This window comes from Homarus americanus, unplaced genomic scaffold (genome assembly GCF_018991925.1).
Source record: "Homarus americanus isolate GMGI-L3 unplaced genomic scaffold, GMGI_Hamer_2.0 scaffold54840, whole genome shotgun sequence".
NCBI classification, from domain to species: domain Eukaryota; kingdom Metazoa; phylum Arthropoda; class Malacostraca; order Decapoda; family Nephropidae; genus Homarus; species Homarus americanus.
The window spans coordinates 651,923-674,617 of NW_024745963.1; the positions used below are offsets into that span (position 1 = coordinate 651,923).

Here is a 22,695-nt window from a genome sequence, read left to right on the forward strand (position 1 = left end):
TCTTGATTTATTCAGTACAAATAAAATATTCAGTAACATTAATGCAGTGCATTATTAGTCGTAAAATAATCTCTATCTCGATTATATACACCTTCCAATATGTTAAGTACACGATATAAATGTCAGTAAAGATGAAACCAGTTCTTAAATAAATTACGAATAGCCAAGATATAACTGAAACGCGACCATTTGGCTACTTTAGGGTAGAACTTGGACAACACATCTCACATGCTCAACGGTCCAGTGTGTGAACTACTATTATTACTACTGCTGATGTGTGAGGAAAGTCTTACACCATACCACCTCCAGTAGGAATACCAGGGCAGCTCCTCCCACGCCTGTGTGATATAATGATGATGAAAGTATTAATGATCACGTCATAATGAAAATGCTCTTATGATTTACGATACGATAACCGTGATGTTAATATTGAGTGATATTGATTATAAATGCGAATAATAATAATAATAATAATATAATAATAATAATAGAAAGCAAACAAAAGCATAATTAATTACTGAAAATTCCCGGTGCCTCTATAGCGTTCGGTCTACCGGGACATTACAGCTGTACACTATAGCGTGTGGTCGCCCTGGGAAATCTACACTGCAGGCTGCAATTTAGTTTTGTTATATAGTATTATTTATTATATAGTAGAGTTTTATGATAAAAAGCAAAATAGTGATAAATAATTTTTAATGATCATCATATAAACAAAACATAAAAATGTTGAATAATAGCATATTCTTTGTAAATGATAAACCTAACCTAACCCCCTTTTATAAGGTTGGTTAGGGCCCTGGTGTTCAGGCAGTCAGTTCCGTAAACTACGGATATTGCAGTAGACGGCACGCTATAGTTGCACCAAATTCCATTTTATTAAATGTATACAGAAATCAAACTATGGTTCATCAACTCACCACACCTTGCACACCTCGCCACACCCTACACACCTGCAGCCAGTATAGCGAAGACTCCCCACATTTGCTGGACAGAGAGGGGGGTGGGTGGCAGCTGCCCCTCCTCTTGACCAGGAGGCAGACTACAAACTGTCCCGTTGTTGACAAGACTTTTCACCAGCTGTTTCACCCATCCTCGCTCTTGCAACTGTCTCAACCTGTACCAACGACTCGAGTCAACCTGCCTGACTATATCTCACATGAGCGCCCTTTATCAGAATGAATATATACATAAATGATTATCCTTGCTCATCGATTTACTTTTTTTCATTGTTTGTATACCTGTACTGTGTGTGTGTGACGTGAGAGAGAGAAATATATGGACACAGAGAGATAGAATGTGACATACCAGAAGGTGATCTGCGGTGTGAGCGGCGAACGCCTTTGTAGGACCAAGGTGTAAGAGTGGGTGACGATGTTCTCTCTCGGGCTGTAGAAGTCGCACCTCCCGGACACTGAGAAGCTCTTAGCTACCATCATGTCCCCTGCCAGTACGTCACACAGACCTGCATACATCGTTACACAGCACGTCACAAACATATCGTCATACAGACACACCGTCACACAACGTCACGGGAACACACTACCACAGCACGTCATACAAACACATCGTCACACATTATGTCACACAACAAATCACAAACACACCGTCACACATCACTTTCGTTCCCATGCGTGTGTGCATGTGTGTTTGTTTTCAATTCTCATTCACAGTCTTTAAAATTCCTGTCACTTCGACTTACCAGCAAACTCGCCCTGAGCAATTTCTGTCCGAGAGGCGTAGCAGTCGGGGAAGAGGCCCTCACTCCCCTTCAGCAGTTTCTTGTACATCTTCACGTCAGCTGTCTGGGCCCAGGAGGTCACGCACAGTGGGCGAAGGTGGTCCAGTTCAGGTTTAACTCAAAATAACGATCAAAATAAAGATCAAAGAGTAAATAATTTTCACTTCTGGGTGCAGGGTTTCGAGCCCGGGCAACCACAGTTGATAGTCAGGCAGTAATCCACTTAACTACGATGGGCAAAAAATTAGTCTATCTTAGTTGATTGAGGTGAGTAGTTAAAGTATAGTGATAATCAAGGGATTATGCTATCGTACTGAAAGTGTTAAGCCATCGTTCTCAAGGGGTTATTGTATAAATTAAGTAAAATACAGCTACTAATTGCAGACTCCTCGGTAGCTCCTCTGTAAAGTATCCCATTCAGTGAGGCAGCCCCCCCCCCACCCCCAGCGAAGGTGTTATAACAGGTATTCGTGTACGAGTTATGATATATTTCTCTGTACATCGTAGGAGACATTAAAACGTGATTTGGTGTTGTCTACTGCACTTGCACCCTCCTCCTGTATTCGCTGACTAGATTTTTATTTCATCTCCGTCCTCAACCTTTTACAGTGCTGCTGGCCTAAAATATTCTTCCCTCCCACCTACTCCTTCCCCTAGTATCCCTCCCCTTCTGCTGCTACCCTTCCTCTGCCTTGTTTACTTCTCATTCTACCCTAAGTGTGGCTGCGTGATGCACCAACCTTGAAGGTGTGGAGAATTATGCCTCCTTGTTCCAGCCGCCAGGGGATGTCGTCTTGGGACACGAGTTGCTCCACAGATTTGATCGGGATGGCGACGCGCGGCACAGTGAGGGTGGCTACCAGGGCGCCACTATATGTGCTCATCAACACCAGCGTCATCAAGGACCACAAACCCATTAGCCAACGACTCACACCTCTCTCGCTCCACCTCATCGCTGCCCACACACTCAAGGTTAGTTAGTGCCGGTAACACCACCACCTTACACTTATGATATTGATTTCTAACGTCATACAGAAGATATTTCAAAGGCCATGGATGAGACGAATAGATAAGCAGCTCTGAAAGAAGTCGTCAGATAACCTAGGAGAAGTTTTGCAAATGAAATGTGTAGACTTGTTATTTGATGGCTCGAGGAGGACTATCCATGTGTGTGTGTGTGTGTGTGTGTGTGTGCTACCAAAACTGGCCAAAACAATCCGTCTTACACGTTAGGATGGCTTAGTATGAAAGGTGATATGGCTCATCACTACCACTCAGTTGTGCACTCACACTCGAGCATGAGGGCCCCCCAGACGTGCAGGAGGACGAGGAAGAGTGTGGAGGGGTGAGTGTTCTGCCGCGAGCTCTCCGTCTTGGCTGCCAACCATAACGCCACAGTCACCACTCCTGCACAAACGAACACCATCGTCCACACCTGCAACGTAAAACACACCTGTGATAATGATGCACTAATGCCGCGTTTGATCTACACGCCACCGTCCTCTACACCTTCCAACGTTACCCCCATCTGTATCGCCCCCCACTCCTGTATTGTAATTTGTGCAATTAAAGTGAGCGATGCCTACACCGCCGTCCTAGTGCAACACAGGGCACATCGTTCCCTTGACACACCTGCGACATAATCAAAACATTGGCGGGGTGTCACCTGCCTCACGTCACCTGTAAAACTTATCTTCCAAGGCTTAAAGTGACTTACTGTTCACTGACTCACTTTGTATCTTGCTTTCTTTGATGATAGTAAATAACCAATGACCAACAAACGGATGGAGTAAACGAACCAATGGGTGGTAGAGCCTGACGAAGTCGCTGACGTCGGGGAAGCCCCTGGGTCTGGGCAAGTAAACACGGTGAGGCAACACGAAGATGGCAGCAGGAAATTCCGCTACTTTGGTACGTGGATACGATATGGCGAAGGGTCCAAGCGCCATATCCACCTCCTGCCATGAATAAGCTGTGGTTAGAGTCGGAATCGAGAAGAATAATTCAAGAACAGTATCATGGGATTTATTCTCAGGTATCAGTAGAGGTGTAAAGTGCAGGTACAACAATTTCTGATCACTTGAAGATTAGACACCTTTGGTTTATTTCACCAGAAGGTAAACAGCCTTGACGCTAACTTGACCAAATTTAAACCAAACCTAACCACCAGGAGACCCACCTGCCGTTGGATCATGCCCAACATGCCATTCCAGGAGCCATTGGGAAGTTCCACCCCCCAGAGACCATCAGGAGGCCTCACGATCCTGAACCTGAGGAATGAAAGATGGCGTCATTTACTACTACTACTACTACTCTTACTACTATTACTACTACAACACACACACACACACACACCTGAGGTCCATCTTCGACGTGATCATCAGTAATAAGTCCCACATAATGCCGGAATAGACTGGCCTCCCGGTTAGTCCCTCACTGATCAGGAAATATGGCTGCCACTGAGTGTGAGAGACGGGGGCGGGGAGTTAGGTTAGAATAGGTTAGGTTATATTATATCAGGTTAAGTTAGATTAGATTAAGCTAAATTAAATAAGATTAGATTAGATTATGTTAGCTCAGCGTTTAGGTGGTTAATCAGAAGCTTGGAGAAGGGGAGTGGGGAGTTAATCGTGACGTGAGACCTACACTTTACGTCTGATAAACAATAAATCATTCATTATCGCCATGGGTATGAGACTAAAGACAATTAGCTACAAAAACAAGGTCTCATGGTGTTGACACTAACGTCACTTTATTCAAGGAAACCAGAAGTTGTTATCAATAACAAATTCTCTTCGATCACTTGTTTCTCTGAGGTAATGAATTTTTTCTACACTTGTCTCACTGCACGGCGGGATCATGTCTACAGCTGAGGGATCATGTCTACAGGGGCTAAGGGTATGTATATAGCTAACACTGTAAACACAACCAATAAAATTCAGGGAAGAAAAAAAGACATCTATGAACTTGTCCTTTGTGTCATATACAAAATCATTGACATAATCTGCCAATCGTATGTTTTATATTACACTACCTATGCTACAGCCTCCGAAAGCCTAATAATAATAATAATAATAATAATAATAATAATAATAATAATAATAATAATAATATATCAGCGGAGAGGCAAATCACCCTAACTTAAAGGTTAAAATAAAGTATATTGCCTTACTATGCCGTCATATTTACGCAAAACTGTATCTAAGAATGTCTTTTTGTCTCCCCAAACTGGAAGCAAGACGCATAGCTACAAAATGAAATAAATGTGTGTGATGGTACTGGACGTGTGAAGTTCCCTGGAAGTTTCAGCATAAACGACAAAGAAGTGAGCAAATAACCTCTGATTGTCACTGCTGGAAAGAAATTATGAAAAATCAAAGACGGAGAAACGGCTAAATACAATATCTTGTTGAAAGAAATACAGTATGTCTAATACCGTTTCTGCCGCAATTGTAATTACAGCGCGGTTATCCTCATTCTCGTTCATCCTCGCTGGCTTAACTTCAGCTTCTATTGATGCTAGTCCTCTTGCTTCTGTTCCTCTTGTTGATACTCTTGAAACCAGATTCCCTCGTACCTGCTCTCCGTCTGTACCTGAAGGTGTGCACAGCGTCACCTGAACGAGCGTCAGCGCCACCAGCAGCACTAGTCCCATCACGCCTGCAACACACACTAATACCTTACTAATACTGTGAGCAGCAGTGAGTGAATAATTTACAACTGTTATTATACGATTCTAGGGACTCAAGTGTACAGTTGCGTGTAAGAAGACACTAAATTGTGTGATGGTGTGGCGACTTTGATTTGATGAGCTTGTGTAAAACTTATTGTTTAGGGTTACGGGAAGACAGCGAGACTCCTATACTCTTCAGTGCGTGATAATAGTACAATCTAAATACAAAGTGATTTGGATAAATGGTTACAGAAATAAATATATCATAAGTTTATCTCCACCTTGCATCGGTAAGCTAATTTTTGGGGATATTCTTAACATCATGAGGATAATATTTTATAATACCACAAACTTTTTTTATCCTCTTCACCACTTATCAGCTCGTTAGCCGCTTGGGCGATCGGTCACGTCTCTGTTACGCACTGTTGGCAAGTACTGGGCATGCACCGGCTCCTGAATGTACTTGAACCTGCAGATAGACAGACTAAGATGTTTGTTACATTCTTCTCTTTTCCTTTCAATAGAACAATATGAGTATAGAAAATGCTTTAAGGGATTGTGGATCTTATGATTAATGCTGCACTGAATATGTATTGTATGTTTAACTCCATTACTCCCTGTGTATCAAGAATGTACTGTATACCATAACAGGAATTTCAGTAAAAAGTTTTAGATAATATTCTGTGTATAGATAATCTTGTGGGTAAAGAAGTTCGCATTAATTTGGTATATAAAAAAACATATTTATCACCGACTCCATTGATTATAACTCATGTTGCGCTGACGGGATCACAACACAATACTGTATATGAGTGCTTCTTTTGGCCAGGGAAGGTCTTTTTATTTTAAGGTGTAAGATATGTCTCTGTTGGTCTCTTCATTCACTTGTTGTAGGTTATAAAAATAGATATGAAGAGGGACTTTCAATTTCTCAAGTGGGCTTATTCACCTATAGAGTAGGAAGCCTGTAGATTGTGTTGTTGCCTTGGTAATGTTTCTGATATTATTGCATATATTATGCTTCTATTAGATTTTTTATTTTTATTTTTTGCTGTTACGGGTTTCACTTAAATGCCAAACAAACTCACATCAACTATCAGATTAGCAATGACAGTTACTACCGCTTTATCAGTTAGTTGGTATTTCTTTATGGTTCTTTGTTACTCTTATTATTATCATTATTATTTTACTATTTATATATTTATTTATTAATATTTTGTATAAATTTTATTTACAGTACAATGAATTATAATTATTATTATTATTATTATTATTATTATTATTATTATTATTATTATAATTATTATTATTATTATTATTATTATTATTACATTACATTTTCGCCCCCCAGGCCCCGATGTGGGTCAGAGACCTGTGCCCTGGTGGGCTAATCCTTGTAAAAAAAAAATGGTAGTTTGACAGTCGTTGGAATAACTCTCAGATACTTCACATGTTCCTCCCAAATGTTGGGATTCCACGACCAGCTACCAGTCACTGTGTTCATTAATAGTTGAAACGTGGCAAGTGTGTTTATTAGGCTGTACGATATCACACAATACTATTATTATACTAAGGGTCTCTGTAAGAGTCAAGCCTTTTTGTTACTATCTCTTTAATGGAGAATACTGTACTAAAGTCTGAATGAAAGACTTATGAATCGAATCCCGAGGAAGTGAGAGTAGGAAGACAAGTTAAAAAAAACAATCTTGATCCTGCTATACAGATAAACACTTAGCTGTTTTGTTACCCATCCTCAGTACCTACAACAACTGTCATCTCTAGCCACATATCTTTTCATCTTGCCAACTGGTCCGTTATTATAGAATGTAAACACAGTGATTAAAAATATCCTGAACTACCCAGTGATGCTGAGATGTAAGTCACGAGAAAATACAAGATAGATATAATAACCTCTACCCAGTACTGACCAGCAGGACGTCCTCCAGTGATGTGATATCTGCCACTCACTGTCACTCACCTGGGCGTCCAGAAGTGGCCTGACCACCTTACACACACACACTCACACCTGATGTCTGGTCTCTTTGATAGGTCGTGACTGTTTCATTAAATATAAACTCCTTACCGGCCAGAAACATTGAAAAGATGTGCGACTGATTCCATAATAAAATGTTGAATATCTATTGAAGTTCATGTTGAAATATATATGTATATAGAGAGTCAGGTAGATACTGAAAAGAGCCATTGTGACAGACGCAACCCACAGCATCACGGCGTTAGGGCAAAGGTGGTATATTCTTCAGGCTGTCATGTCAGGTAAGTAGAGTTGCGAGGAGTGTTTACCGCCCATTTGTTTATTCTTGCACAAATAAACATAAATATTTAGCACAACTTAACCAGTCATGTAGTTAAGTGTTTTACTGATATAAACAAAAAATTCTACCACTTATTTTCAAGAATTGCTTTACATTCATCTCGACAAGAGGGGCAGGTAATTCACTGGTGTTTGACGTTGTGTTATAAAACCAATAAAAAAAATTATCAACTCCAAATATTAGTACAGTAGTGGACTTAGCTTGCAGCATAAATCGTCATACGTAAGGGTACTATCATTTGTAAAGGCATATTAATATCATTTCTATTTTTTTTTATGCCGGTCGTCGATCGTGCCTGGTTATCCCACCACTTGCGGAGGACCACAAGATAACCGCGTATCAAATATTTACCGTCGCTTGGCTTCACCTGCCTGTCGACCCTCCCACCAGAGGCCAGGTGTGTGTTCCTCACTTCTGAAGTTTTAACCGAATCAAATGAAATTTATGAACAGGTGGGTAGGCAGGTGTGATTGCTCCATCTGATGGGAACTGTCTTAGTACAGTATTCATGAATGTTACAAAATGTGTATGTATAACCAAGGCCAGAGCTCTTTCTTTAATAATTATTCTAAGTTGTTGGACTAGTATAATTGCTAACATTATGGCGCGCTTAAAGACCTTGGTTGTTGATGTACAGTAATGGCATTGCAGTATAAACGCCGCGGTGAAATATCAATTTTATTACTTGTTTTGCCACACTTATATATTTCATCAATCTGGATTCAGGAAAGATCTGAACTCGAACCTGGAAAAAAAACAATTTATTCGTCTGTAATAAGACTACAAGTGACAAGCAGCCATAGTTGCCAGATTAGCATTTTGTCGCTGTCGATACTGTAACGTTCCGATGCTTTGGGGGACTTTATCGAGAATTATAACTTAATTGTTTATGTGCACAAAACATCACAGTAAGTTATAATTCTCGACAAATGCTAGCAAACATCGGAAATAAACACTATCGGTAGAGGAAAATGCACTGAATCTGGTAACTATGATTATGCAGCATCAGAGACTTGTGAGGTTATCGCGAAGATTGCATGATGTGCAGTTAAATGCCAAAGTTCGCTCGCCAGCAGCTAAAAATTTCACACTGTGGTATGGGAGGTGAAAGAGTGGCGGGGTGAGGGGATTAGGGAAAGGGAGAAAGAGGCCTCGGGTTAAAGTAAGTAAAACAAAGTAACAAGGATGAACAGACACCCCGAAGAATTAAAATTATTTGGTATCTTCTGCGGATAGAGGATAGCAACAATACACAGAAGTGCAGCGATAACAGCCCGTGGAGCCCCTCGCTACGCTATTACAGGCAGAGATTGTCTCTATGTAAAGTTAACACAAACACACACACACACACACACTACTTATCGAACAAGGTAAAAAAAAATCCTTTCGTTAATTGTTATGGCACAACTTGGCAACAACTGAAACAGATAAAAAGGTTAATAATAGTATAAGATATCCTACATTTAATGAAATACAATATAAAGTTTAGAATATATGCAGAATATTATAAGACTTAGAAGTGTTATTTTGTAGCGGTAATTTTAACATGGAGTCATTGCCTTCTCATATCCATGCATCAATTTATACATTACTGTATTATCTATTTTATAATTTGTGAGTTGGGTAAACCTAGGTTGAATGTGGGTCACTTGTCATTTATACTGTCTATCAAAGGCTGCTGTACTGGCATGTGTACCTCCCCTTGTCCATCACACTGTTTAAAAGAAAAAAAATGGGTGTATCCTTATTTCCACTCACGTTTGTCAGTAAGAGAGAGTGTGTGTGTGTGTGTGTGTGTGAGAGAGAGAAAGAGAGAGAGGAATGTGTGTGTTAATGCTTGTGGGTCTCGCTTCCATTATATATCTTTTAAATTTAAAGTACTGTGCTCTGAAATCCGCTGAACATCGTCTCACTCCAAATATTTACTATAATCACATTAGATGGGGCGCTTTTATCACTTTCCCAAGCCTGTGTGACTATGTGACTACAATTTGTTAAAACAATATTTATATAAAGGAGAGATATACGAGTATATGCTATATACAGAATATGCTGTACAAAGCCGGGCACACACAACATCACATCCAAGAGGCAGAATTGAAATAACTTATCTCGTATATAAACACTAGACCGTGTCAATTATTACGTGTAACATCATGTATATTTTCCTTCAATCCCCCAGCCCATGTCTCCCTTCCTGTGTATATCAAAGGAGCCATAATCTAACCTTACCTAATCAAAATCCAATAAAAAATAAATTCCTGATGATGGACACATAATTTTCCCCTGCCCATAAATTTACAAGAAAATGTTGAAGCTTAATAGTTGTAGCAAATCATGACCTTCAAAGGTATTTTTAGGTTCAGGAAAATGTGTTGCTACTTGACCAATAATATGAGTTAATGCAATTATTCTCCAAAATTTAATAGAGAATTATGAAACTCTGCTTCTATCACCGCATGAAGATCTAAATTATATACAAAATTAAATAAAATAAAACAAATAATTAGTTGTCTTTTTGTGATATTGTAGTGGATAACCCCACAATATAATTTCTGACATTATGAATAATTGAATGTACAAATATCGCATTATTATACGGTTTTAAGTTTCACACATGAATAAAAATGAAATATACGCATTCATAATTTAATTTGTGTAATCTAAGAAATAAAAAAAAACGTATAAAAATATAAGTTTTCTTTGGAGTTTCATCCACCATGTTCGAGTATTGTGTTCAAGGATTGCACATAACATTAAATATAAAATTCAATATATTATATTTATTTAAATTAATATAAATAATTAGTGTTAAAATTATTTTACGAAATATACTTAGATATATATTTTTTTGTTAGACTATAAGTCCGAAGGCGAATACAATATATATGGGCGAAAGAAGTCAAAAGGAAGGATCCGGACGGAGGCAGAGGACGTAAAGGGGACCCGCAGCTGAGTTTGTAAACAAAGTGAGGCAGGTAAGGCAGAGGTGGAGGGACTGGCTGACTCCGTTGCTGATGGAAGGCTGACTCTCTCCTGACACAAGCAACATGGCTGACAAGAGTGATATGGTTACACACACTCCTATCCTAGAGGCAGAATTAAATAGCCTTAGAGGTATGAACGCTTATGACATATACAGACGTGAGGTTAAACCATATTTACTCATGGCCACAGCTTGGACACCTTTTGACTTAGATAGCATTTAATATGATAACGTTTTACTGTTTCTGTGTCTCACGCTTTTTGGACACGTATAACTGCACCCGGAGATTCTGTAAGGGTATCCATATCAAACTATTCATTTGTACCTGCCAGATTTTGTGATGGCATTATATAAGTTTATGAACACTACAATGGACGTTATTATGTCAATTGTTCATATCTCAAATCAATGTATGGCCGCCTTACCAGGAGTTAGAACTTCAAGTTAAAGAAGCCACAAATGCAGAAATTTGCCCGAGATAACTTCTTAGGAGTGACAGTTGTGAACTCTTGGAATAACCTGCTACAGAATGTTGTGACAGTACCAAAGTGTGAGTTCATTTAAGACCAGACATGATCAATTCTGTCACTTGTTCAGGTATCTAAAAGAGCCCATACATGCCCAGTGCTTGTCAAAAATGTATAACAGAGATGTGATCAACTGCCCAATTGGCCTATGAGCCAACCAGGGGCAAAAGAAGATAAGCTAAAGTATGGCCACAGATTTTTAACAAACTCAATTCTTCATGCCACTGAAGCTTTCTTACTCAGCATTAATATTTTAGGTCGAACGAGGAACTTCATATTTATATTTATGTAAGGAGAAAGAGGAAAACATACTTAATTCTATTTCGTTTTCATCACAAATTTATATTCTTCGTGTATTTTAACCGATATGACTCCCTCCCAATTACCAACAATATTGATTGTTCAAAGAGGGCAGGGCTTTGAAGTAAAGGGAAAATGTGGGGTAAAATACTCGAAAGAACACTAAAGAAACCTTTGAAAACCTTTCCTAACCTTTCCTAACTTGTAAACTGGTTAAGAGTTACTTTCGAGTTTATGGGTCCCTCCTCACCTGAACACCGAAAACAACACTACCATCACATATTACGGTAAACACCAAAAACACGAATAAGGTATACAGTATAAGCTTTATATAGTTTTATGATTTTTACAAGTTAGGTCAGGCTTTCAAAGGTTTGTTTGGTGTTCTTTTTAGTACTGTACCTCATATTTTCCCTTTACTTCAAAGCCCTGCCCACTTTGAACAACCGATATTGTTGGTAATTTCTGGTAAAATACTCGAAAATATAAATTTGTGATGGAAAAGTTATAGAATAGAGTATTTTTGTTATATGAAGTTCCTTGTTCAACCGAAAATGAATCTTTAATAGTTTGTTTTTCCTGAAGAAAATCATGGTAGGAGTAGCGATACAGTAAATTATGAAGGCTGCTAGTGTTCTTTGAGGGTTAATGGATACACCATATTATATGCTTGACAGCTAAAGGGAAATTTTCAGCTGTATACTCTCATCTTAATGCTTTATATGTTCTTATGTCTAAATAACTTCAACAGGTCATAATTGAGGTTTGTCATATATTTGCTTAATTAAATACATTAACAGTTGATATTTTGAATTTTTGTTATTCTGTAGTTTGACTCTTGGACATATATTTGCTATGTTCATCTACTATCAATTTTGTATTTCATATGCCAGCTAAAATGTTTACCCACCATCCTAATAGATGTAAGAAAACTAAACCTAACCAAACATACCTAACTTAATCTAAATAAAAGATATTACATCATCATATGGTTAGGTTAAGTTTGGTTGGTTCATATTATTTCAGATTAATGATATAATATAGCAGCAGTCACCGGAAGCATTCTTATGGAAAGTTCTCAGAAATATTTGGTTGCTGGTAAGTATTTGTATGTCACCAACACAAAATTGGCAACAGATGGATAATTTAATCTCAGAAGTAACTATTACTGCAAGGAACACATGATAAAGATCTTTTGTCAATTGTCTTACAACTCTGATTACTAAGATTTTTTTTCCTTGTTTCTTAAATTTCAGGTTTGTCCTTCAGAGACTATCTCAAGTCAGAACTGCGTCGTGGTTACTTGCTTGAAAATGACGAAGAGAGATATACAGCTCGTAGAGAGAAGGTTTATACTTTCTTTAAAATTCCAAGGGAGGTAAGGATGTGTGATGTTGAAATACTTTTTTATATTTAAAGATGTTAATTAGTTTTAATTTTGTTATAAGAGCTTCTGTATTATAGGTGAATTGGGATCTTTTGTGTTGATTGTTATTGTTATTCCCAGACATTACATAACCTTAGTCAGTAACATGTTTACCCCATGTGGAAGACTACAAGACTAGGTTTATTATAACAAGGAAATTAAACTTAGAAAATAAGAATAGAGTTTCTACTTAAGCTCTATGATTTACATATGACCTAAAAATATAGATTCAGTATCAAATTTCCATAACGGAAGGGCTTTTTGATATAACTTTCGGGAACAAAAGTAAAGATTGAAATTAATGAATTTGTGGTTACAGAATCAAAATAAATTTTCTTGTTCGTTTCAGATTGAGAAATTTGTCGCATATGGATTCTTCCAGTGTGCTGACTCCTTCTTCTTTGTCTTCACATTTCTGCCTATCAGATTCTTCTTAGCCATATGGTCCCTCTTGACACGCCCTATCAGAAAATTGTTTGGGTATGTGTTCACCCCCATACTGTAAGATGATGCAGTACTTATTTATTTTTTTCATTATATACCATGGTGTGTATTTTCTCACATATGAATATTTTCCTTAAAGTTACAGTACTGTATATGATCATATCCTCATTAAACACCTACAATATAATGTATTTTTTCCCTTTAAGTCAGCAGTTAATTATTATTGAGATTAAAATCAAGACCATGGGTTAACCCGTGTACAAACGTTATTTTTCTGACATTTTTCTCGACAGATTCTACTTCAACAAAAATCGGAGAATTCTGAAACCGGCAGAAATCGTAGACTTACTAAAAGGAGTGATGGTGTTGGTGTGCTGTTACATCATGGGTTATATTGACACCTCTGTCTGCTACCACATTATCAAGACCCAGTCAACCATAAAGTTATACTTGTTCTTCAATATGTTGGAGATTGCAGACAGGTAAGGTAGAAGATCTATTTGAAGGTACAGTATATCTGCTTTTCTTATGGTAATGGAATAGCAGAGTGTAACCCCTTCACTACAGGATGCCACATATAGATTTTATTTGGCTAACTCTAGATAATTTTATTCACCTCAGAGGGAACCCCCCATACACAAGGGGTTTAAAGAATATTCCTTTACATAATTGTATAGAATAAAAGGATTGAAAGTGAAAAAAAATGAAGATGTGAGTGTGTCTGAGATACTACGGCTTTGTGGAACAATTGATGGATGACATGTTGAGAAGACTTATTTTATAATACAGTGGAGTTTGAGTGTTGGCCTACATATGACATAAGATGAGTCATTAAGTTCATTACCCGAGTTGTTGAGTCATTAATTATGTGGCTCAGACAGGTAGGCTAGTTGCATGTGGAGTTATAAGAAATGGATATAAGAGTTATAAAAGAAGTGAGCTAAATACTGTAAAGTAAAATACGTCATTGTAACTGAAATTAAAAGGTGGATTGCTTAACTTGTGCTAGAAGAAGTGGGATTGGAAATATCAGCAAAAAAGTTTTATTGGTATTTATTGAATATGACTTGTAGCACGGACACACTGAAACCATTGATAGGCAGAATGAGGGAATGCATGGATGGGAGTTTTGTTGTAAGGAAATGTGTAACTGAATTTCAAGGACTAATATTGGGAGGAAGATATGCATAGCCTCTGTGGTGAAGGGGAAAATTGTGTGTGTATTTTAGGTTTGCAGATAGATAAACTGTAAAGTATGCTTCAAGAAGACTTTATGGTCTTTTCTGATTTACTTCTTCACAGGCTCATGTCAGCATTTGGACAAGACACTTTGGATGCTTTATTTTGGACCGCCACAGAACCTCGAGGCAGGAAAAGGGAACACTTTGGCGTGCTGTTTCACCTGCTTGTTGCAATTGCATATGTTGCCATGCATTCAACGATAGTCCTCCTGCAAGCTCTCACACTTAATGTAGCCATCAACTCAGACAACAAGGGCCTGCTGACTATTGTTATATCAAATAATGTAAGATGATTTTTCTGACTTGCAGTATTGTATTGTACAGTAATTTGTTTAATAGGGTAAATTTTAGAGTGACAAATGGAACAGCTCTTTTCGTTATCTCCTGATTATAATTTGGGTTCCCCAATTTGTACTGTGTGGTTATAAATTTGGTCTAATCATAATGGTCACATAATATCCTTGACATTTAGTGTAATATATCCATGTTAGTGAATTTAAATTTACCAGATATCAGATGGAAAAAAATGCATACCCGTATTAGATAGTTTGGATTACTTGAAGAATCTCCACCCCAGCTAATTTCACCTAAAGATTAACTGAAAGATTTAAATATGATAATTACAGTGTTCTTCATGTAATTTAACCAAACTTAAAATTTTCAGTTTGTTGAATTAAAGGGAGCAGTATTCAAGAAATTTGACCGTAACAACCTACTGCAAATATCCTGTAGTGACGTTCGGGAAAGATTTCACAACTGCGTTCTTTTGTTAGTGGTGGTGATACAGACCATGAAGGAATATGCATGGAAGGAGGGTAAGTGAGTTATTTAATCCCGTCATTACTATATACCTTAACTGTAGTCTCTGTATACATACCCTGAAAACCTTTCCTGCGTGACTACTGTACTAGGTTCTCTTACATGAATTTACACAGGTTTGAAAGTGTGGTTTTGGCTGTAGAGTATTGGACTACGTTATCTACTATCTTCAAAAAATCAGTTTAAGTTATATCTATTTCAAATTATCCCTGAATGGCAATGTAGACCACCACAAATCTTCAGAGGCTATCTAGGGGCAGTTGTCCATATTTCCCCTTGTCTTATACTGTATCAGGTAGACCTGCATGACTCCTCACCCCCACCAACATTGTGGGTCATCATTTGTGCCAGATTAAGCTAAGTACGGTGTCATAGTCATGCTGAGCCGTATTAGAAAGAAGGCTGACCAAAAGTTCAGTGAAATGAGAATTAATGCAAGTTAAAGGATATATTAGTGATACCAGTAAGAAGTTAAGTAATGATTTACTTAGTGACAGTAAATTTAAATTAATTGTGGATGAAACATAGATTTGTGTGGCACAACACTCCCCACAAATGAGTTTCCTGATGTTATTTAAAAAAATATGAGGCTATACAAGGCTTACTGAAAACTAATTAGGTGAACATCACTAGTCAAAGAAAACAGGAATTAAGCACATAGGTGGTATTACAACATGTACCATATACTATAATTTTACCATAAATTAATGCACATAATGCCGATATATTGTTATTAATTAGGTTTAGGTATGGTACCTTACTTTTCTTGTACAGTATCTAGACATGACACATCAGTTATGTTAATGAAGTTTTATTTATTTGCAGAGCGCTTGTGGATATTACTCCCAGATTGCCTCTTGGTGTGTGGTACAGAAATTCTTGTTGACTGGCTCAAGCATGCCTTCATCACCAGGTTTAATGACATCCCTGCTGATGCATACAAAGACTACACTGTTCTTTTAGCCTCAGACCTCATTATGTGCAAGCAAAAATATGTGAGTCACTTTTTTACCAAAAATTTTCACTTCAGTTGTACTAAGTGTGATCTTTTTGCCTTTAGTATAACAATATTGTTTGCTAAGATCTATGGAACAAATAAAGAATAAAATTATGTATACAGTATATGAAGCTCTGTAGATCAATGTGGAGGTTAGGGATTCACTCTGTATACTGTACTTGTTGAGGATATTAGTTTGTGTGTATGGACTACTGCACTGTATTTCTACTTGTTGTTTCAGCCTTTACCTGTAGCTTCCTTGAGGCTTATGTACCATTTTACCCCCAACTCAAGTGTAGAAGAGGAATAAAGGTATTAGATAGAGGTAAAATAAATAAGAAAAACTGTTCTAATGTTTATGCCTCAACAGGTAAGACTTATGCTAAGGTGGATGTTTAAAGTGAATGATGTAGATGGTTATGAATGTGGAACTATGACACAGGTATGGAATGAATGATTCAAAATAATACTGTACTCAGGATGATAAGAAGGGTATTAGTATGGAAGAAGGTTTTGGGGGCAGTAGGAGAAACTGTAATTGCGTTTGGAGATTTACCTCGGTTTTCTGTCTCGTTTTAAACTTATAAAGTACACTCTTTGGCCGCCGAATGGAGATTTAGGTTTCTGAATTATTGTTTCTTTCATAGGAATTACTGGCACCTTTTGATAGTTATACATGTGATGACAGTACTGTAGTACAGTACTGTATTGCATACAACAGCCTCTTTTAAAATGTCTCAAATGAGTTCAGTTCATGTGACAACAGTGGTGGGATAAAGAAAAGTGTGATATAATCTCTTCTTCTTTTTCAGGCATATTCAGACCACAGTGACCTTGTAGCACGACGCATGGGCTTCATTCCTCTTCCCCTCGGGGTTGTCATGTATCGCATTCTAAGTCAATCCATCCACCTCAGCAATCCAGCATCGTACTTGATTCTTGTATTTGGATTCTTCTGCCTTTTGTCTTTCCGGTAAGATACCATTCCTCATATTTATTCTTTTTAGCAAAATAAGTAACAGACGTATGTCACATCTATAGATTTGCCTCATCAAATTATCATTAGCCATGCACGTATCATTTTTATCATCAATTGAGTTTTTAATTTTTAATCTCACTATTTTGTTGAGTTATTTAGTAAATACATATAAATAAAATAATAATGTGACAATATAGCTCACATGATGATGGTGGCAGCCATTCATGATGTTAACACCACCACTCCATACCCATGACAAATGGACATTTATTGAGTTATATGCTTGAAAGGTATTATAGTTAACCACTAAACAAACAGAATAGAATGACAGTGGTGGTGATGCACAACTCTCACATATAGTTGTGTTAGATGCTCGTTATATCAATTTTTTCTCTGGGACCAACTGTGCTTAGGGCAAGTGAACCGCCCCTCAAGTATGGTAAAATGATTGTCTACTGTATATACAAATGTCGCTTGAAATTAGCACAATTGTTTAGCAACATAATACAGGCATGTGGTATGGCTTATGAATCTTGAGAAAGGAGGTACAGTGAGATGATGTAAGTTTGCCTCTGTCTTTAAGGTAATGTATGGTAGGTGCATTATTTGATGTTGCAATAATTTTTCCTTTTGTAATAATTCTGCTTTCTTTTCAGTATTTTATATTATTCCCTGCAATAGCAGGGCTTGTATAGTGATAATAATAGATAAACAAACCTGTAAACACAAACCTATCCCGACAATATTTGGTAGTACTGGTGCATTGAACGCAGAGTAATTTTTGGACATTTAAAAAAAAAGTCAAAGATTATTCACTGTGCCGGGTAGAGGGAAATGCCAATCCAAAAAATTCCCTTTACCATGCTAGGTAGTGAAAAATACTAAGACTCCATTGCAAAATTATTATAGGTTAGGTTAGTTTGCCAAGCCAACCTAAATAAAGTAATCTATTACATTAAAGTATGTGTGGATGTGGACCTAACATCTGACTCGCCCTCCATGTGGCTGTGTGGGTGTGATAATTGAATGAAATTATCATACATGTTTCACATTGGTTCAACATGTTTTGTTTAATACTAAATGTACTTGAGGGAATATTTTAAAAAAACATGACATATAGACACTTATTGAGTCAATCATGCAGTGCACAATAATCTTAAGTCATTCATAACTTATAAAATCATCATACAATATGCAATATTAATCTACAAAATGAAAGTGGGTAGCCTAGATCCGTATACGACACTGAAACGGTGAGATACTTGAGTATGGTTGCTACCAATGATCACTTCCACCCCTCGCCCGCCAATTACTAACTAGTGGATTATACCACTTACTTAGCAGGAGAAACTGTTAAAGATACATATGCCAATAATGCTGTAGAAATTACCCTGTGTTGTTACAGCAATTTGATTTCAGCTTTTTTTAACATTGTACATATAATGCTGATGGTTATAATTTTTTCAGTGTATTAAATGGTGTCATCATTCTGGGGAAAGCTTGTGACCTTATTGAGAGCGCTGAGAAGCGTCGTGCTAGAAACGAATCTACTTCTGAGTCTGTAGAGAAAAAGAAGTCAAGTAGTAGTGACTCCATGACCTCTGAAGAAACATGTTCAAAAGAGGAGCCTATAAAGGTAGAGGCAGCCACTAGTCCTATACGAGGGTGGAGTCTGCCACCTCAGCCCTCGCCCATGTGTGAAAAACTGCCATGCAAAGCTTTCACTCCAACACCTGAGATGACAACACCAGCCTCAGCTTCCATTGTTTCCACTCCCTCGTCATCGGCTGCCCCACCGAGGAGCAACTCTTTGGACTTCTTTGGAGAATCTAAAAAAGGACTGATGGCCAATAGCATGGTCAACCTATCAAGTGTAGGAATTAACGAAGGGCCATTTACCAGTGACGCATCGAGGCAGTACCTTCTACAACACTCGCTGGAAAGTATAGTCTCGGCCGAAAATTCGGATGCAGCCGATAGCTCATTTGAACAGATCGCATCCGTTCCAGCAACCCCTGGATTGTTACCAACAACAAGCGAAGCGAGTAGCAACACAGATGACCAGACAGAACATATTCAAGCTATAACTCCAAGTCCAGCGTCATCCCAGGGAGAATCTTTATTCGAGATTGAAGCTCCATCCGAGATGAAAAAAATTAAAAGGCCACCTTTCTTAACGTGTGATTCATTAAGATATAGAGGCTCCACAGATGCTGGGGATTTGCTATGATTTTTTGTTATGGATGTTTTAATAAGATAAGATATATTACTGTATATACGTACATTAACTTACTTTCAAAGCAGTTGAGTGATAGGCTGTTAGTTTACTGTATATGTAGTTACTTATTGCAATTTTCCAGTCTGCATGACCTTGAATATTTGTGTTTAATATGTTGCCATAAGCCAGCAACCTTATTATCAATCGGAATAAGTTTCAAGAATAATGCGATGTGATTCAGATTATGCCAACAGCGATCGTTTTATAAACAGTAATATTTCAAATGAATATCATATTAGTTATTTGATAACATCAGCACTTTTGTGTGCAGTTGTTTTATTTGTTTTGGTATTATTACATGTGTGTTTGTGTGTGTTTGTTTGTTTGTTTGACTGTCTGCATCTGTTTTTGTGTTAATAAGCTTATACACTAGAATATTACTATGTATCCAAATGTTATGTGTACAGTACAGTATTTATATGTAAGTTAGTACCTACACACACATAGTAAAGCTTATGTGTTCCAGATTAAAACACACCCAACATAATACAAAGACATATGTGTACTTGTATACAGACCTAGTGTTATCCCTGTCCTCAATGTACAGCTTGATGGAATGAATGGGTGATGAAATTAATGATGAAGAAACACGAAGTGTGAGGCTTAACCCCGACACTACGAGGACATTACTCAATATTTAGTTTGTCTAATGTCAGACGATTTTATTCAGCTTAGAGGAGAACCCATACACAAGGAGTTAATGCAGAAAGTTGACACTGAAGAAAACAAGGATTAATGGAGATAATTTAGAATAACTTAAGGAACAGGAAAAAGATGAAAATTGGGATCTTGGGGAGAAAGCTAAATACTGTACTGTACCTTAATTAAATGTATGTTAGGAAATACTGTATACGTATATAATTGAGTTGTGCTAAAAGTCAGAGAATGTATAGGGAAAGGAGACTAAAGATGAGAGATGCATTTGATTGGTTTTTCAAATCCATCTTCAATGGAGAACGTTCAGGGAATATTTTGTAAATCTGTTGAATGTTAGATTTGTAGTAAGTTTTATAAGATTCATAATGAGTTTATGGGGTATTGAAGTGATCGGTGATTAAGGGAGAGGTACGAATGAAGAACAAAAATATTTGTCTTGACAGTAATTTACTGTGTAAGATGGGATTGGTGTTCAGAAAAAATTTAGGTTTGCTGTTTGAGAAAATGGTACAGTAATTGAGTAAATAATATTGCAGGTATAAAAGTGAGAGATTAAGATGTTATACAGTATAGTGTTCAGAAAAATAGTAGATGTAAAGGTCATGAAATTTATCAATATAAGCAGCAGTGGAAAGATTTCAATTTGGAATTAAGTTACCCAGTACATTTTGCAGGGCAGTGGCACACTTAGATATTTTATTTAACTTAGAGACACCCTGCCCTACAAAGGGTTAATATGCGAGTCATAGGTGAGTGTCAGTTGAATGTGTGTTACTACCAAGATTATTTAAAGTACATTACTGTACTATGTACAGTAGGGTATTGTTAAATGAAATAGTAAAGGAAATTTAAATGAAGGAATTATATCTGTGAGCAGATTGTAAGAATATTGTCTAATGCAGATGATACAGCTCTAGCCCAGTCAGAGGAGGCAGCATAAATATACTGTCTAATTCTTTCTATCAGGTGTAAAGCCTATGAATGTATGACTCTCAGCCATTCTCTCTTAGCTCCCTCTACCACATTTCACAATCTTTGCTGTGATGCCAGATGGTGTGACCATAGAGAGTATAATACTGTACAGTATACTGTACTATCTTTTCATAATTTTTCTTTGTTTACATACTGTATTGTTCAGGTTGATTCCCATTGAGCCTTCCCATAAAGAGAGAAAATTAATTCCCTCTTCCATTATCTTGGTTCTCGTAGGATTCTTTGGTACTGGTGAATAGTACAGTACACAGTAATTACAGGATTATGTAGGAAAAGGAAGTACTGTAAATATTTTGAAACCTAGATGATGGTGCTGCCAAAGTGGAATTCAATAAGGTGAGAATGGATAAAGTTAAGAATTTGAAATATATGGGAAGCATTTTTAGCGTCACTGGATGAATGAATGCCAAGAGTAATGAAATGAAAACAAATAGCCTGACAATGTTATGTGAATCTATAACTGTGATGAGTATGTATGAAGATTCAATTCACTCAACTCTGATATTTAGGATGAATACAAAGATGTAGAAGGACAATGAAAGTAAGATGGGTATTGATTTTTCTTTAGATAATTGATTTTGGAGTTATAAGAATGATTTGCATGATGAATAAGGTTGAAAGAGGTAAAAATTGATTAGCAAAGTAAGTGGGTCAGAGTTATATGGTAGTATGGGTCAACTGGGAAGCTGTGATCTGTAAAATGAGGAAATTGAGTGATCTCCAGATTCCCTCCAGCCAGATGTTGCTTAGGGGTTTATTGAGAATAGGGTAACTTAGCAATCTTTGGCACTCATATTTCCTGGGTTACTGCTCAGTAACTCCATGATACACGTAAATAATATCGCCCGTATTATTAAACAACATCTTCCCTTGAAGAGGGTCGTCATGTTTCAACCCGAGTTTTAAACTATACAAGTCCTGAGGGACACCGCAGTACTGCACCTAACGGGGTGGTGTGTTGGTAAAATTAACTAATTCCAATAAAATTAATTTATGATATTGAAATTAGTTAATTTTACCGCCACACCACCCCGTTAGGTACAGTACTGCGGTGTCCCTCAGGACTAATTTAGTTTAAAACTCGGGTTGAAACACGACGACCCTCTTCAAGGGAAGATGTTGTTTAATAATATGGGCGTAAATGTTTTCAGAACCAACCATTCTTTGTCTACTGTTATAGCTAATTAATTTTTTTTTATGTTGTTTTAAAGGCAATTTGACAAAAGAGTAGAGTGTTTACTAATGAGATAAGATGAGTGTGCCCCGCAGTCATATGTTGTCAGTACTGTATTACGTATTGG

At 37.3% G+C, this 22,695-nt stretch overlaps 2 protein-coding genes across 2 annotated transcripts; one reads left to right on the forward strand and one right to left on the reverse strand.

The window, feature by feature from the left end:
• On the reverse strand, positions 1 to 5,400 carry LOC121878860 (glutamate receptor ionotropic, kainate 1-like). The gene is made up of 10 exons (XM_042385286.1): positions 5,178 to 5,400; positions 4,097 to 4,200; positions 3,921 to 4,011; positions 3,541 to 3,699; positions 3,032 to 3,176; positions 2,482 to 2,696; positions 1,703 to 1,805; positions 1,309 to 1,465; positions 954 to 1,117; positions 1 to 338 (listed from the first exon to the last, which is right to left on the reverse strand). The coding sequence occupies exons 1-10, from the start codon at positions 5,394 to 5,396 to the stop codon at positions 265 to 267; spliced, it is 1,431 nt and encodes a 476-aa protein (XP_042241220.1). The 5' UTR covers positions 5,397 to 5,400; the 3' UTR covers positions 1 to 264.
• Positions 5,401 to 10,616: 5,216 nt separating this feature from the next.
• LOC121878848 (transmembrane anterior posterior transformation protein 1 homolog) lies at positions 10,617 to 22,264 on the forward strand. The gene is made up of 9 exons (XM_042385266.1): positions 10,617 to 10,864; positions 12,817 to 12,938; positions 13,336 to 13,466; positions 13,724 to 13,912; positions 14,733 to 14,955; positions 15,336 to 15,486; positions 16,316 to 16,485; positions 17,300 to 17,460; positions 18,934 to 22,264. The coding sequence occupies exons 1-9, from the start codon at positions 10,798 to 10,800 to the stop codon at positions 19,694 to 19,696; spliced, it is 1,977 nt and encodes a 658-aa protein (XP_042241200.1). The 5' UTR covers positions 10,617 to 10,797; the 3' UTR covers positions 19,697 to 22,264.
• The last annotated feature ends 431 nt before the right edge of the window (positions 22,265 to 22,695 follow it).

Excerpts from the sequence above, each read along its gene's own strand:
- LOC121878860 (XM_042385286.1), bottom strand. The coding sequence starts at position 5,396 with ATGGGACTAGTGCTGCTGGTGGCGCTGACGCTCGTTCAGGTGACGCTG. Across the intron at positions 1,466-1,702 it reads TGCTCAGGGCGAGTTTGCTG|GTCTGTGTGACGTACTGGCA; the intron begins GTAAGTCGAAGT and ends CGATGTATGCAG. Across the intron at positions 1,118-1,308 it reads ACACCGCAGATCACCTTCTG|GTTGAGACAGTTGCAAGAGC; the intron begins GTATGTCACATT and ends TCGTTGGTACAG.
- LOC121878848 (XM_042385266.1), top strand. The coding sequence starts at position 10,798 with ATGGCTGACAAGAGTGATATGGTTACACACACTCCTATCCTAGAGGCA. Across the intron at positions 13,467-13,723 it reads CCTATCAGAAAATTGTTTGG|ATTCTACTTCAACAAAAATC; the intron begins GTATGTGTTCAC and ends TTTTCTCGACAG. Across the intron at positions 17,461-18,933 it reads TTCTGCCTTTTGTCTTTCCG|TGTATTAAATGGTGTCATCA; the intron begins GTAAGATACCAT and ends TAATTTTTTCAG.